Source organism: Rhineura floridana, chromosome 1 (genome assembly GCF_030035675.1).
Source record: "Rhineura floridana isolate rRhiFlo1 chromosome 1, rRhiFlo1.hap2, whole genome shotgun sequence".
Taxonomy (NCBI): Eukaryota; Metazoa; Chordata; class Lepidosauria; order Squamata; family Rhineuridae; genus Rhineura; species Rhineura floridana.
In genome coordinates this window covers 259465362-259482139 of record NC_084480.1, presented here as the reverse complement: position 1 = coordinate 259482139, position 16778 = coordinate 259465362, and the positions used below count along the sequence as shown (strand labels likewise).

The 16778-nt window shown below is 42.0% G+C and overlaps 1 protein-coding gene across 1 annotated transcript in view; it reads right to left on the bottom strand.

The window, feature by feature from the left end:
• Positions 1-16778, bottom strand: part of RP1 (RP1 axonemal microtubule associated) — a 296219-nt gene that overhangs the window by 68591 nt on the left and 210850 nt on the right. Inside the window, exons 38-41 of the mRNA XM_061598841.1 lie at positions 11038-11169; positions 10312-10493; positions 7353-7439; positions 3624-3756 (exon numbers count right to left, since the gene is read on the bottom strand). Of these exons, the coding sequence (XP_061454825.1) occupies positions 3624-3756; positions 7353-7439; positions 10312-10493; positions 11038-11169 (534 nt within the window). The remainder of the gene's footprint in view (positions 1-3623; positions 3757-7352; positions 7440-10311; positions 10494-11037; positions 11170-16778) is intronic.

Here is a 16778-nt window from a genome sequence, read left to right as displayed (position 1 = left end):
TGGTGGCAGTTTAAAGTGTTGTTTCGTCCACAGTCTAAATGTCAACTAAGACTAGGGATGCTAGATGTGTCTTTAAAGATAGAAATCTCCATGTTATGGGCCAGTGAAAAGAGCCTTTGGTTTAACTTTCTTGTTGGCATTCACTGTTTCTCTGTTTGTAACACTTGATTATTAACAAACCAGAATGAATTGGAATGCATGTTCAAGACACAATTCTATAGTTCCTAATTTCAGCAAAGCGCAACTCCCATAGCCACTTTCATTTCAAGGGAACGTAGGGAAGAAAATACAAAATATGCTGTAAAACTGTATCTGCCTTTCAGGGCACAGGCCTATGACACAAATTTGCCTATGCAAATTTATATGTGCAGATGCGTATGTATAACTTTGAGCAAATTCAGATGGTGGTTGGCTGAGGTTTCACCAGCACTGTGCTCTGCATCCAAGTCCCAGGACAAAAGACTGGGGGTACATTCTCCTGCAGACCCACCCCCTAACATTGTCCCTTGATGAGCAGAATGAAAGTTGATGTGCATATTCAGGACAGAATTTTACACTTCATTAATTTTAAGGGATGTGTTACAGAAAAGAATATACTGCAAGAAGTGGCATCTTCAACAAAATGTTGCAGAGTAGAATGCTCCTGTCCAGCCCCTGAGTCATGCCCTCTTCCAGGGTGCACCATTTCATTTCAACTTCCCTCTCAATATTCATCCTCCCCCGCCCCAAGATACCCAGTATACTATGGCCATTGAACATGCTCAACCCACACTAGGCTGTTTTGGCATTTTTAAAAAACCTGTTTAGTTTTTTTATCCTACATATTTGTTAATTCTTCCAAGTTCTACCAAGCATGCTGATAGCAACCTCTTGTTTCTCAGTACCCATGCTTCGGTTACCAGCCTGTTGGCACTCAGCTGCTGATGGTGCTATTAAAATGATATAAAATATCCTGTGAGCTATTATACTGGAACATGGCTTCAAGAACAGCTAAGAGTCTTGTTGCATCTTAAAAACTTTTTTAAAAAACGGCTTTTATGCACTACAGTCCATCAAATGTAGTTGCAAGAAAAATATGAGTCTGGGATATTGGGAAGGGGAGAGAAAGCACCTGGTTAAATATCAAGAAAAAAATGAAAAGGCTAAACACTCCCTTTTCTCCATATGATGAAGAGGAACCTAGTCCACAGAAGTTTAAATATGCTTGTCTTTAAGGTGCAACAAGACTCCTTGTTTGCTGAAAAACAGACAGGTAAGATTGCCCTCTGGAACCTGGTATGTTTCTAACATAATTCAGCATTATTTATTTGTTACATTTATACCCCACCTTTCTTTCACCATGGAACCCAAAATGGCATACACGAGGTTCCCAGGTGGTCTCTCATCCTGGCACTAACCAGACCCAGACCTGTTTAGCTTCAGCAAGGTGGTGACCTCATGTACCTTCACACCATAGCCTGGGACCTTTAACCTGAGGCTGGAACACTGCAGGTTTGAATACCAGCGTGATTACCACAGCTATTTTCAAGTGGTGAAGGAATTATTCTTTAGTGCATTCCTCTACATGTCAACTCAAAAGTCAGTCCCATTAAATTCCATGGGGCTTTCTCCCAGGTAAAAGTGTATGGAGTGCATCCTCAATGAGATTACATATGTGCAAATGAGTATTTGAGGCATTTGTTTCTATTTCAACATGGTGCTTATTTTCTGATTTTATCAATACCATATTTCCCAAGAAATATCCCGGTTCACAGTATACTTTCTTGAAATACATCACCCACGTACAAACTTCCAAAAGCTATAGTACTACTACTAAAAGTGGTCCCACTTTTTAGCCTGGTGTTATACATTTAGAGCAATGTGGTTATTAGTCAAATATGAACCATATTGATTCTATACTGGTATCCCTGGCCAGAATTTTTATCATTAAACTATGTCAAAATGACTAAGAAGTGCAATTAAAAGAAGCTTGACCTCATTCTTGCAGAAACCAAAAGAAATTTCCCCTTTGTTTAGGATTTAGAATCTGTTCATTGCAGCTGATTTTCATTTAGAAAAAAAATGTAAAATTAACAGTGCTAAAGCCCTGTTGTTTGTTCCAGATCAGCTGCTTTCCCTTTGAGCCTGCCAGTTAGATAATTGCTGCCACTAGCAATTAAAGTGGTATGAGGAAGTGGCTCAACTCTTCATATCGATCTGCATTAATATTATTCACAACAGACAGTAATCATAATCTAGTATGATGTCTGGATGACAACACACAGTTCTGTAAGTCAGTATGACAGAACATTTTAAATAGAACAATAGCTACATTAACTCTGTGTAGAACTGTGCAACTAAATTTGCTGATTTATCTGAGTTTTTGAGCTGAAATGTGAAGGAAGTCACTGTTAGTCTGACATGCTAAAATCCTTAATTTCAGAAGATGCAATCCTGGAAGAGTGAGAGGCACTTAACGTGAGATCAACAAAACTTAATTACTTAAGTGTGTTCTATATCCTATTGGATTTAATGAAACTTAAGCATTCATTTCTCTAAGTTTTTAAACATTTGTTTAGCATAACATGTTGCCCCATCCAGAACAGATCCCGTGCATTTAAACAGATCTACAGCCTGATTTACAACCAGTGGTGGCCAATGTGATGCTCTCCAGATGTTGATGGACACTAACCTCCATCAGCCTCAGCCAGCATGGCTAATTGGCAGGGATGATGGGAGTTGTAGTCCAAAAACATCTAGAGGGCACCACAGTAGCTACCCCTGTCCTAGACCCATTCATTTAGAAGTAAATTCCATTTATTCCCAAGAAAGAATCTTAGGCTTGCCACCAAAGTCCTAGAGATGCCAATGGTATGAAAGCCATATTTGGGCATTTGCCTGAACACATGAAAGCTCAAACTGTGAACAAGGGTGCACATGCAGTCTCCATCCCAACATGTCCATGTGTTGCTGTTCCCCTGCATGTCAGCCACAACCATTTCACATTAAGCAGGGAAGGCTTGCAGAGGGCTTTTCCTTGTGTTCACTTAAACGGGAATAGAACCGTCTGTGTGATTGGAGACCCTGCTTTAAACATCCCCTGCTGATCTTCCATGTTCAACACAGAATGGATGGAAACTGAATGGATAGGGTCTTAAATATACTTACATTGCTTCCCCCTCCCTCGATTTAGCTGACTGCTAGTAGTGCAGGGACTGTGATTTTGTCTGCATCAGGAGTGCTATGTGATGGAGGTTTTAATCACCCTCCCCTCCCCATGCTCCCAGTGCAGACAGGATTGGTGCATAATGGCATACTAAAAGCAGCCTGAAGACAGCAAGTTTCTCTGCAGTGAAGAGGGGGAAGTTAAAGTGTGTGTGTGTGTGTATGAGAGAGAGAGAGAGAGAGAGAGAGAGAGCATTGAATGAGTATGTTAACAACACTGCCCACAACTGGCCATGCTGTTCACGAGCCACACCCACTGGCATGCAGCATGGACTACCTACCATCACTGCATGAGGCCCTCGGGGGGGGGGTCACTTCTGCTCTAGAATAAGGTTTATTTCTTCCTGTCATGTTCTTACAGTGGTAATTTCTCACAGAGAGCATTTATTTTTGCTTGTTCTGGGGGTTGGGCAACATACCCTTAAGTGGTGCTTCATCTGGTCTGACAGCTGCTAGCTCTGTCACAGTCTCTGATCCATCTTCTTCAAAGAGCCATTGGTTTAAAGGGTGAAAGCCCAGCTCTTCTTTTGTGTCCAAGTCTTTCATCCGGAGCTGCAGGAGGACATGGATGACCACAGATAAGAACAAAAATTCCTACAAGTACCTTCGGATCTGGTTTCATGACTCTACCCATTGGACTGCGCAGGGCAAATTAGCCAAAACCAAAGCAGAGCATACAGTAAGAGCATTACTTCAAGATTTCTTTACAAACAGAGGTAAATTTGTTCCAGCAGCCATAAAGAGCAGATAGATGCAACTATAGCATGTCTGGTCATGCTAAAGCCAGAGGTTCTTACAAGCACATACCTCTGCAGACAAGCAAGAGACATTATGACAGATCAAGCTGCATTCCAGTCAGGAAAAACACTTAAGGAGGGGTGCTCTGTGAGAGTGGGTATGGCCCGGGGAGAGTCCTGAGGGCCAAACAGAGAGGCTTGGAAAGCCACATTTAGCCCACAGGCCTGAGGTTCCCATCCCTGACTTAGAGCTTCAAACAGTTTCTTGTGTGTTCTACTGCAGATTTTATCAAGGGGTCAGAGAAAGTATTTATTTATTTATTTCCCTGCCTCTCGGTAGGAGCCCAAAGCGGCAAACAAAAAGACTAAAAACACTTTAAAACATCATAAAAACAAACTTTTAAGATATATTAAAACAAAACGTTTTTCAAAACATATTTTTTAAAAAAAGCTTTAAAAACATGTTAAAAAGTAATTCCAACACAGATGCAGACTGGGATAAGGGCTCTACTTAAAAGGCTTGTTGAAAGAGGAAGGTCTTCAATAGGAGCCGAAAAGATAACAGAGATGGTGTCTATCTAATATTTAAGGGGAGGGGATTCCACAGGGTAGGTGTAACAACACTAAAGATCCTCTTCTTATGTTGTGCGGAACGGACCACCTGATAAGATGGTATCTGCAGGAGGCTCTCACCTGCAGAGTGCAGTGATCGACTGGGTGCATAAGGAGTAAGATGATCATTCAGGTATCCTGGTCCCAAGCTGCATAGGGCTTTGTAGACCAATACCAGAACCTTGAACTTAGCCTGGTAGCTAACAGGCAGCCAGTGCAATTCCTTCAGCAGCGGGGTGACAGTGAGCAGCCATGCTGCTGCATTTTGCACCAGTTGCAGCTTCCGGAGCAACTTGAAGGGCAGCTCTACATAGAGTGCATTACAGTAATCCAACCTGGAGGTTACCAGGGCATGGACAAAAGTATAATGTATCCCCTCATGAGGTAGTTTTCCAATCAATCCATAGAGACACTTTTGAGTAAGTTCCTTGAGGGGTCTAATAAATCTATTGCTGAACAGGTAGCAATATGTCTGAATGCTTTTAATATCTCTTAACCTGCTATGAGTGTCAGTTCTTAGCTTGCACCTTTAATAACTCATAACTGGTTCTATTGGGGCTGTGATGTTGTACTTCTTTATATTTTGTACTTTGTTTAAATGGTGGGTTGATTGTAATAAACATTTGATTGATTGATGTTAATGAAATAGTGTCTCGTCTCCCAGTGGGTGAGGTAGGGACAGGGATTCCTTACAGTCATTTAAATTATAATTCTGTATCACTAATAGCGTACCAAGACCCAGGCTACACATTATTTATTTGTCACATTTATCCTTCCTTTTGTCCAATTGAGCTTGTGGCAGTGCACATGGTTCCTTACATTTGTTTTTGAAGCTCAAATGACCAGCTTCACTTTTGAGAAAAAGTAAACTCTTTTCTCTAGAATAACCTTGTTTTTATGACTACAAAAATAAATAAATAAATCTGTGGTTTCCCCTTTTATGCATATCATACAGACTGGATTTAACTAATGTTGTAGTAAGAACTTCACATTTCCAATGCCTTTTTAATACTGCTGTGATATCTAGTTTATTTTAAAAGATTGTGCTATAAAAAGAGAATATTCACTGCAAAGAAAATGCTACCCATTGCATACAGGAAAAGATTGTTTTTTACATTGTAAATTCAGGACTTATATAAAGATTTAGATTGACAGCCATAGAGAGCAGATTCTTATATACAGCTACTGAACACAAAAACAGCATATGTAATAGCAACACAGATTGATATTCACACTACTTCTTCCTTGTCTAAGTGTGATAAAAGACAATATTTAGAGGATGAGGTGTCTTTATACTGAGAAAACTAAGAGGTGTGACCTTGTTTGTGCTGATTGTAATTCGTTTTAATGGTTTTTAATACTGAATTTTAAACTGCTGTAACCCACCCTGGGACCTGCTGATGAAGGGCGGGTTGTTGTTGGTATATTATCATTATCATTATTATTATCATTATTATTATCATTATTATTATCATTATTATTATTATTATCATTATTATTATTGGCCTGGCTGACAAACTACTGTTCTTGAGCTAATGTTCAAAACCTTCTCTTGCTTTGGTACCTCACATATACTATTTTTACATGCCTTTTCATCACTGTTTGCCTTGCTTTAGTTGTTTCCTTTGCCTCTTTACTCTAGCCTTTGAAGCCATTGCCCATGAGGTGCTGATGCCATGGCTGCAGAACCACTGGAGTTTCTCAAGTTATTCAATTCATTCTTAGCAGAGATATTTCAAAGGATAATGGATCAGTGGTTATCCAGGGATATTTCCAGACTGTCCCTTTTTGGAGGTGAGATTCACCCACTTCCCAGAAAATCCAGGCTGCGCAATTAAAGCTGAGTTGGGAATCTTGCAAAACAAACCCAGTTCTCCAAAAGATATTCTCTTCTTTTCTTTTTGTGAGAAGGAAAATTATGGGGAAATGCATTGGGAAGTATGGGATAACACTTGATGAAACATTGTCTAATCTCCCTATGAAGAAATCAGGCTGAATGATCATTAAACAGGTTGTCTGGAAGTGACCCATAACTCTGTTTTGTACCCCCTCCTGTTCCATGTGTATCAGGCTACTGAATATGATCATACAGAGACAAAGGATTTGGTCTGATCTGTATGTTATACATTTAATTCTCTCTCTCCTTTTCATCTTATCCAGATTCTGTAGTCTTGATACTTACCTTGTGCCAGTCACATAGGGGATTGGATGCAAGCCAGCCAACTGAAGCTGAACCCAGTGAAGTCTGAAATAAGGATGACTGACAGGCTCTGTAACTTGGGAAGGGGGGCAGGAATTCCCTAATTGTTCAGGTTTATAACCTTGGGCTGGGTCTTCAATCCACTGTCACACCTGAATGCACAAGTTCCAGTCTGAACTGGAACCATGTTTTTCTTTCATCCTCAGATTGAATAACTGCTATTCAAGCCTTTGTAACCGTAAGATTCAACCCTACTTTCTTCATAGGGTCATTTCAGTTAAAATGAGCTGCTAAAAATTACTCTAGTTCCCCAGTATCTCCACTGGCTTCTTATAGTCTTCTGGAAATTATTCTAAGAGCTTGTAAATAAAAACAATTTGAGCAGTACAAATACATTTGTTACCTGGTGTTAGACTCTATGGATTGGCTGGTTATATAGGTTATGAACTTCTGAAGTAAACAAATAAAACAACCTGCAATTCAGTTCTCAAGCTCCTGCAGTATTACAGAAATAGAAAGCTTGTATTTTAAGACGTAATACTGGTGACGTACCAAGTATTGTGCTGTGTTACACATGGTAATGTAAGATTGTAACATACCTTAAGAAGTTTAATTCCTCTACTCACACTTGAGCTGGATAACATAAAGGATGTCTTTATGATGCTGCCAACATCGCCAGTGCTCAGCTGTTCAATAAAAGAAAATATTGCTAGCTGAACACGTCACACATTCATTTTGATGACAGCATATCTTTTTTAAATTCTTTGTCACTCACCTTAGCTCTGTTGCAATCTTAATCTTAAAGGTGCAATCCTATACACACTTACCTGGGAATAAGTCCCATTAAACTCAGTGAGACTTACTTCTGGGTAAGTGTTTATAGGATTGCACTGTAAATGAAATTGCTGAACCACTGCAGGTATCTCATACAAAGGGTGCAAAATCCAATAATAGAAACTGTTAAAAACAAAGGTTGAAGAAAATATGGAGCATCTTGATAAAACTCCTTTTCTCAACCTCAGTATTTATCATTTGTACTTTATTCTTAAATGCTGATCATATATAGATACTCATTAACAGCTAGCAAAAAGCCATTGTGGTTTCCATAAATAAGTTAAATAAATAAGACTTTAAAAAAGGGTTTCACAAATCAGTTTTGAAAGTTATGAGATTGCAAATGGTGAGTAAAATATGTATTGTTCTCTAGTGTCTTAATGAAACTTTGGGAATGGATATTCTGCGTGGTAGTGTTGACATTCATTTGAACTGAATGGAAAGCTGCATATGTTACGTGGAGGCATAACTGCACAAGTTAATAGATCTCATATGGTGCTAACAAGGGTTGCATTCATTTTGGGGGTGCTGTTGAATGGCAATTCAAAATTCTCATTTTTTAAAAGTATGTCTCATTTTTAATAGTTATTCGTGGGCATATATTTCAACTTTTTTCTCTTCACACTGTTTTGGAAATAACAGAGTTGATGCTCTTGTAGCCACCAGAGGACTTGCAATCCAGGGGAAGCTTCCAGTATTGGAAGAGGAGGAGAAGTTAATGTTGCTGATTCTCCTTCACTGCTACAGCTCCTTCAGCACTCCCTGAAAATCAGCTCCATAGAGTTGGGAAGCCCTCCAGAAAAGGGTGGAAAGTGGTGTAGGGACTGTAGAAAGAAGGAGGAATTGGAATAAAATAATCTCCCCATCTCATCATTTAGCTTTCATTCCTGAGTAATGAAGGAACTGGCTGAAGAACTCTCGGAACCACCGTCTATTATCTTTGCAAAGTTGTGGAGGATGGGTAAAGTGCCACATGACAGGAGAAGGGCTAATATTGTTCCTACCTTCAAAAATGGCAAAAAGGAGGAACCTAGGAACTACAGACATGTCCATTTCACATCAATCCCTGGAAAATTCTGGAGCAGATTATAAAGCAGTCAGTCTGTAAGCACCTTCAAAACAATGCAGTGATTACTAGAAGGCAACATGGATTTGTCAAGAACAAATCCTGCCAAACTAATGTTAGCTCATTTTTTGATCGTCTAGAATGGTAGACCGTGCTGTGGACATAAAATGTCTTAACTTCAGCAAAGCTTTTGACAAAGTGTCCCATGATATTCTGATCAGCAAGCTAGCTAAATGTGGGCTGGATGGAACAACCATCAGATGCATCCACATTTGGCTACAGAATCATACTCAAAGAGTACTTATCAATGGTTCCTTCTCAAACTGGGGGGAGGTAATGAGTGGGATACTACAGGACTCAGTCTTGGAGTCAGTGGTCTTCAACATTTTTATTAATGACTTGGATAAGGAGATGCAGGGAATGCTTATCAGATTTCCAGATGATACAAAATTGGGAGGGATAGCTAATATTCTGGAAGACAGAAACAACATTCAAAAGGATCTTGATATGTTGACGCATCGGCATGAAAATAACAGAATGAAATCTAACAAAGATAAATGCAAAGAAACCAAATGCACAGTTATAAGATGAAGGATACCCAGCTCAGCAACACTATATGTGAGAAGGAACTTGGCATTGTTGATCACAAGCTGAATATAAGCCAACAGTGAGCTGTGGCTTCAAAAAAGGGAAATGCTATTTTAGGCAGCATTAACAGAAGTATAGTTTCTAAATTGCATGAAGTACTAGTTCCACTCTCTTCTGCAATGGTTAGGCCTCATCTTGAGTACTGCACCCATTTCTGGACACTGAAGTTTAAGAAGGATGCAGACAAACTGGAATAGATTCAGAGGAGGGCAACAAAGATGATCTAGGGACTGAAAACAAAGCCCTGTGAGTAGAGACTGAAGGGGGAAGAGAAGACCAAAGGGAGATATAATAGTACTCTTCAAGTACTTGAAAGATTGTCACACAGAGGAGGGACAGGTACTCTTCTCGATCATCCCAGAGTTCAGGGCACAGAATAATGGGCTCAAGTTATAGGAAGCCAGATTTCAGCTGAACATCAGGAAAAACTTCCTAACTGTTAGAGCAGTACAACAATGGAGCCAATTACCTAGGGAGGTGGTGGGCTTTCCAACACTGGAGGCATTCAACAGGAAGCTGGTTTAAGGATTCCTGCAATGAGCAGGGGATTGGATTTCATGGCCTTATAGGCCCCTTCCAACTCTACTATTCTATGATAGCAGACACTTTTGCTGAATCAAAGGCCCTTCTGTGAGCACAAGGGCACTAGCTGGATTCTCTGCAATATCAACTGTGTCAATTAAAGTGATGCAGTAGTATGAAACAAGGCATGAAAATCTGAAGTAGAATAGGCAGGGTTGAATTCAATGTTGTGCTAAATCACAGTCCCATCAGCGCAAGGATTTCTGTTTGCACAACAGAACCCCCCTTGTCCCCCTGAGCACCCCCTAAATTCATTCTAAGATTTCCCCATCCCTCTGCAGTAGATTTGGGGAAGTCGTGCAGTGTTCACCGGGGGAGGAAAGGAGGAAAGTCCCATTGCAGAATTGGAAATCCTTGCCCTGATGGGATGGGTTGGTTGAATACTGCCCATAGTCAACACCATTAGAAATTAGATATTAGAAACCCACCATAAATGGATCATTTTTCAAATCCTGAACTCTCTGTGCAAGAGATGTCCCATTGGTTCCATACACAAGCACTTTTATAACAGGAATCTTTTCTGGAACATGGGCACAATCCACCCACATTCTCCATTGTCCTTGGCTTCTAACATCAAAATCTTTCACTGGACCAGATGTTGCAGTCATTTCTGAATGAAAAATAAACATATATCCATCCTGATGCATATTTCAGTTAAAGCTTAATGTAAATTCCAAAATACATTACTCAGCTATCTTCAGTATTTCATATTTACACTCTCATCTTATTCTCTGGTGCTTCCACGTAGCAAGTATGCAATGCTCAAATAACATCTCAGGAACAGATGATTTGTGGTCTGAAATGCTCCCTAGGATTGCAGTATAAAGAATATTGGGGCAGGATCATGGGCCTGATCCTATTTGCCTTGACAATGCAGCCCTTCTGGGTCTTACAATCAAGCCTCTAGATTATCTTGAATATTGGAAATTCAGAAAGCTTAAGTTTCATTGACTTCCAATAAAATTTGAGTTTGTGTTAGAAAATTTATCTTGGGAATGCCTTAAAGTTGATTCTTGAGCAGCCCAGGCTTCAGTCCTTTGTACACTTGGGACTCTATGTGGACCTTACTTATGAATAAATATATTTTAGGATTGGGGTGCTTGTTTTAAAGCATGGATTTATGTAAATACCACAAAAAAATTAAAAAGTATTACCTTGCAGTGGAATCGAAAGTTCTGTAAAATCTTTTTTTGAATGTTTACTAATCCAGTTATTGTAAACAAAGGTGTATGTGGTAAAAGGGTAACTTCCTTCTTTTATGACAACATTTTCTAGGAACCAATCATCTAGGAAAACAAGAAACAAATGTGTTACCATTCATCGCCTTTTTGTGGATGGCCTAAATGATTAAGAATGGTGAAGCACTGCACACTGAAAACACTACAGGAATGAGTCAGTTATTACTAACAACTATATGAATTCCTTTTGAATACATTAAAAAACCCATCAGGATTCAAACATTCAAAAGGAATGCTTTGAAGAGTGCAATTAATTTCTGGGGTGACTTCTAGGCTCACTAGTCCTGTTCTGTGTGCTGGATACATATATCGTAATATCTACATACAATCCAGCAACAGAATCTAAGTGTACAGCCTTAATTTCTGGATGCAGAAGAGCAACTAGATGATCTGCATCTTTAATATATTACACAAGCAGCTTAATTCAGCAAAGGATTTTCTTTGTGGTCATTCGCCATATCACTCCAGTACTTAAAGATCTGCACTGGCTACCAGTTGTTTACCGGGCCCAATTCAAGGTGTTGGTTTTAACCTTTAAAGCCCTACACGGTTTTGGTCCAGTTTATCTAAAGGAACGCCTTCAGCATCACCAGATAGGCCGCCAAACGAGATCAGCCTCCCAAGACCTTCTCTTGGTCCCACCAGTTAAAACAGCTTAGCTGGTGCGGACCAGAGAGAGGGCATTTTCAATTGTGGCCCCCGCCCTCTGGAACTCTCTGCCTTATGATCTCCGCCATGCCCCCTCCCTGACAGGCTTCCGCCAAGAACTGAAAACATGGTTTTTTAGGCAGGCATTCGAGACTTCTGTCTAATTTAGTTTAAATTTTTGTATGATGGGGGTAGGTTTGGATTGAGTATACTTATTGTTGTTTTGTATTATATGTTGTATTTTACTCTATGTTATATTTTAGTCTATGTACGCCGCCTAGAGTGGCCGTTAATTCGGCCAGATAGGCGGCCTAGAAATAAAATTTTATTATTATTATTATTATTATTATTATTATTATTATTCACGCTCTTCACATGCTTCATCAAAAAGATGGCTCTTTCTTAATACTGACATTGGCTTAAACAATTTTGGACAATTCAACATATGATCACAATGAAAAATTGCTTGTAAATGAAAGTGTGGAGAAATAGTCTCAATTTTAAACTACAGTGAACAAATGTGGTCAATATTTTTGTACAACCACAGAAAAAATAAATGCAAAATCAGAACTTGCGTAGAATATGAATACTTGCAGTGCAATCCTATATATGTCCACTCAGAAGTAAGCCCTGTTGAGTTCAATCAGGCTTACTACTAGGGCTGTGCATACACCCCTGATCCAGTTCCCAAGACCCAATCTTTGGATCTGCCCCAATCTGACCTGGGATGACCTGAGAATGACCCAACCTGTATCTGGACCCTGAATTGATTTGAGGGCCAGCCCTAATAAGGCACGGAGAGTCTCTATATGGCTGGTGAATGCAATCTGGACTATTAAGATTAAATCAGTTGGAGGCGTGGTGGTGACTCTTAACAAGACCAGTCATTTTTGGTAGGGCCCCGGGTTGTGGAGGCCACTTTATTGCCCTAAGTGGGGGTGTCTTAGTAGATTTCTGGTAGGCTTATAGTGAGTCATGTGTCTATCAGTGGGTGGTGTTGGAGGGGTGCCCGGAGTTCAATATATAAGCACTAGGGTACTAGCCGCAGACGGAGGCTTAAGGCTCGTTTTTGTCAGCCTAAGGGTTCAGGGAGGCGATGTATAGTGCCTATCACTTGCGCTGGTCCCACTCAGAGTTCTAAAGGAATGGGGGGCCGCCTGATCCTGTCCTCTGGCCTTTGACTGCTGCTGGTTAATGCCAGGTAGGTTACTCAAAAGACTCCCCTCATCCACGATGTGATTCTGGATGAGCTGGCATACATTACAGAAACCTGACTGGATGAGGCGGTAGCCCTCATCTTAGCGGCCATATGTCCAGCGGGGTTTCTGTTTGCGCAGCAGCTGAGAATTGGTGGCCGAGGGGGAGGAGTGGTGGTTATTTACCGCAGTTCCCTGTTTTTCCCCAGGCCTCCCCTCCGGGAGACTAAGATCACCGACTGCCTGTACTGGCGATTGGGCCTATAAGGCGGCCTCGGGTTCCTGCTGGTATATCGCCCATCACGCTGCACATCGCATTCTTTAGCCGAGGTGCTGGAGATGGTCTTAGAGGCTCGCGCACAATCCCCAAACTTGGTAGTCTTGGGGGATTTTAACATGCACTCTGAGGCCCCCCTCTCAGGAGTGGCCTGAGATTTCATGGACACCATGGCTGCCTGGGAACTTCAATCCATCCAAACAGGTCCTACCCATGCAGCTGGCCATGCCCTCGACCTGGTGTTTGTGCCGGGAGAGGAGGGCAAGGTCATAGAAATAGAGGGCTTGGCCACTACCCCCTTTATTCTGGTTGGATCATCACCTTATTAGAACAGACATTCGAGTGCCACCTCTCTCCCTTAGGAGTAGAGGGTCCATGAGGATGATTCGCCCAAGATGGTTAATGAATCCAGAGGGTTTCATATGTGAGCTGGGGGATTCCTTTATATCTTCATATGGTCATTCAGCTGAGACCTTGGTGTCCAGATGGAACACTGGGATTACCGAGGCATTAGACCGGTTGGCTCCAAAACACCCTCTTCCATTAGAAAGAGCCTGGATGGCACCTTGGTACACTCCACGGCTGCGTGGCTTACGGCGGGAAGTGAGACAACTGGAATGCCGTTGGCAGAAATCACACACAGAGGTGGACCGAACACGGATTAGAGTGGCAGCAGCAACTTATCGGGTGGCATTGAGGTTAGCAAAGAAGGAGTTTTTTGCGACCTCTATTGCAGCCGCGGAATGCTGCCCAAGGAGATCGTTTCAGTGGTCCGTAGTTTGGCGGGGCCTGTTACCCCAGACCTTACAGAACTTACTAAGGCCTCTTGTAGCGATTTCGCAAAATACTTTGCAGACAAAATCAACCATATTAAGAGCACCATCCGCCTGCCACAGCCTTAGTAGCTGAGCCAGAGGTTGCCATCATGCCCTTAGGGTCATGGGATCATTTCCAACTCCCCTCCTCTGAGGAAGTAATTAAGGTTCTTTCCTCGCTTAAACCTACCTCCTGTTTACTCGACCCTTGCCCAGCATGGTTTATTGTGAACTGTAAGGATAAACTGGGAGAGGGGATCAAGGCGGTGGTTAATGCATCCCTTGACGAAGGTAATTTGCCATCGGCCCTTAAGGAGGCTGTAGTTATTCCGACTCTAAAAAAAACCTCCTTAGACCCTCTGAACTTAAACAACTTTCGCCCAGTTTCAAACTTACCATTTCTGGGGAAATTGGTTGAGCAGGTGGTAGCGAATCAGCTTCAAGCATATTTAGAGGAAGTGAACTACCTTGACACATTTCAGTCAAGTTTCAGACCCAGACATGGGACCGAAACAGCATTGGTGGCTCTGGTGGATGACATGAAAAGGGTGCTGGATAGAGGCGAATGTACCCTCCTTGTTCTGCTAGATCTATCAGCGGCTTTTGACACTGTTGATCATGGTATCCTGTTAGATCGCCTAGAGAGCTTGGGCATTGGAGGCAATGTTTTGCATTGGTTCCGCTCCTTCCTTTCTGGGAGGTGCCAGAGAGTGGCGCTGGGAGACGATGTTTCTGAGCCTTGGCCTCTCACTTGTGGAGTGCCACAGGGCTCCATCCTCTCCCCGATGCTATTCAATATCTATATGAAGCCGCTGGGAGACATCATTAGAAGAGCCGGTCTGCAATACCATCAATATGCAGACGATACGCAGATCTACCTCTCATTTAAATCCTCCCCGCTGGCAGCATTAGAATTGTTATCCAAGTGTCTGGAGTTGGTGGGGGAATGGATGGGTAGGAATAGGCTTAGGCTGAATCTGGATAAAACTGAGGTGTTGGTGGGTGATAAGGCTAAGCTGGGGATTACTAATTTGGAGCTAAACTGGGTACATCTGTCCCTGAGTGACCAAGTCCGGAGTTTGGGGGTCATCCTTGACTCCCAATTAACTATGGAGGCGCAGGTGGCAGCCATTAGTCAGATTGCGCTTTATCATCTTCACCTCATACGAAGGATTCACCCTTACCTCCTGAGCTGTTTGCTCCCATCGGTGGTGTATGTCCTGGTTCTGTCTCATTTGGACTACTGTAATGCTCTGTATGTGGGTCTTCCGTTGAGGATGGTCCGTAAGCTGCAGCTAGTGCAGAATGCAGCGGCTCGCCTGATTAAAGGCAGCCGCCGCCGAGATCATATTACCCCAGTCCTCAGGGAGCTACACTGGTTGCCGGTGGTTGCTCGGGCCAAATTCAAGGTTCTGACTTTAACCTTCAAGTCCTTATTTGAAACCAGCCCTCTCTATTTAAAGGAACGCCTCCACTTTCACCAGGGGCGCTGTCAAACAAGATTGTCTACGAATGGTTCACTCTTTGTTCCCCCAACAAAAGCAGCTAGACTGGAGAGGACTAGGTCAAGAGCCTTTTCTGTAGTGGCTCCTTCGCTATGGAATGCCTTGCCAACTGACCTCCGCCAGGCACCCTTCTTGCTGTGCTTTTGACGGGCCTTGAAGACTTGGCTCTTTATTGGGGCTGGGGAGGGGACTTAGGTCATTAGTCTGCAGTTCTAGGGGTAGTTTTAATCTTTTGCTTATGTTTGTATGGATTGTATTTGTATTTTATTGTACGTCGCCTAGAGTGGCAGGATAATCCCTACCAGATGGGCGACTAACAAATTTAATAAATAAATAATAAATAAATAATATACATGCTTAACGGGGGAGGCAGTGGTGAAGAAGGAAATGCTGTGTTTCCTCCCTTCCCTCTCCCCCTGGTTAAACATATGGTCAGGAGAGGGGTGGAGGAAGAAGGAGATGCTGCATTCAATCCTGCTGGGTGCTGCTTTGCCAGTTGGGTTCAAGATCTAGGCTTCAGTCAGATCCAGTGCAACAGCCCTACTTACTACCAAGTAGGCACATATAGGATTGCAGCCTTAGAGGCTAATTGTGGCTATAGTGTCCATCTGCTCTTAAATCACTATTGGCTACATTTATTATTACTGTTGTTGTTAGATTTATACCCAAAGGTCCCCAAGCAACTTACACAATGTTAAAACAAAAACAAATAAAACACACTATAAAAACATAACAATAAACAACAACAAAACAATAATAATAGCACCCCCTCACAGCCACAGGAAGGTTTGGCAGCATATTAAAACAAAACATCATCTCAAGCTATCAAATGTGTGGGCAAAAAGTACGTCTTTATCTGGTGCTGAAAAGATATCAATGAAGGCACCAGGCAGACACTGGGGAGCATATTCCGCAGATAAGGAGCCACAGCTGAAAATGCCCTCTCCCTTGTCACTACCTTCTGAGCCTCCCTCAGAGGGGGGACCTGGAGAAGGGCCTCAGAGGAAGATCTAAGGGTCCGGGTAGATTCATATCAGGAGAGGCATTCTGGAAGATATTGGGGCCCTGAGCCATAAAGAGCCATAAAGGCAGCCAGTGCAATTGGAACAGGATAGGTGTTATATGCTCTGTTCACCTTGAACCCGTCAACAATGAGGCAGCTGCATTCTGCACTAATTGCTTCTGAACCATTTTCAAAGGCAGCCCCACATAAAGC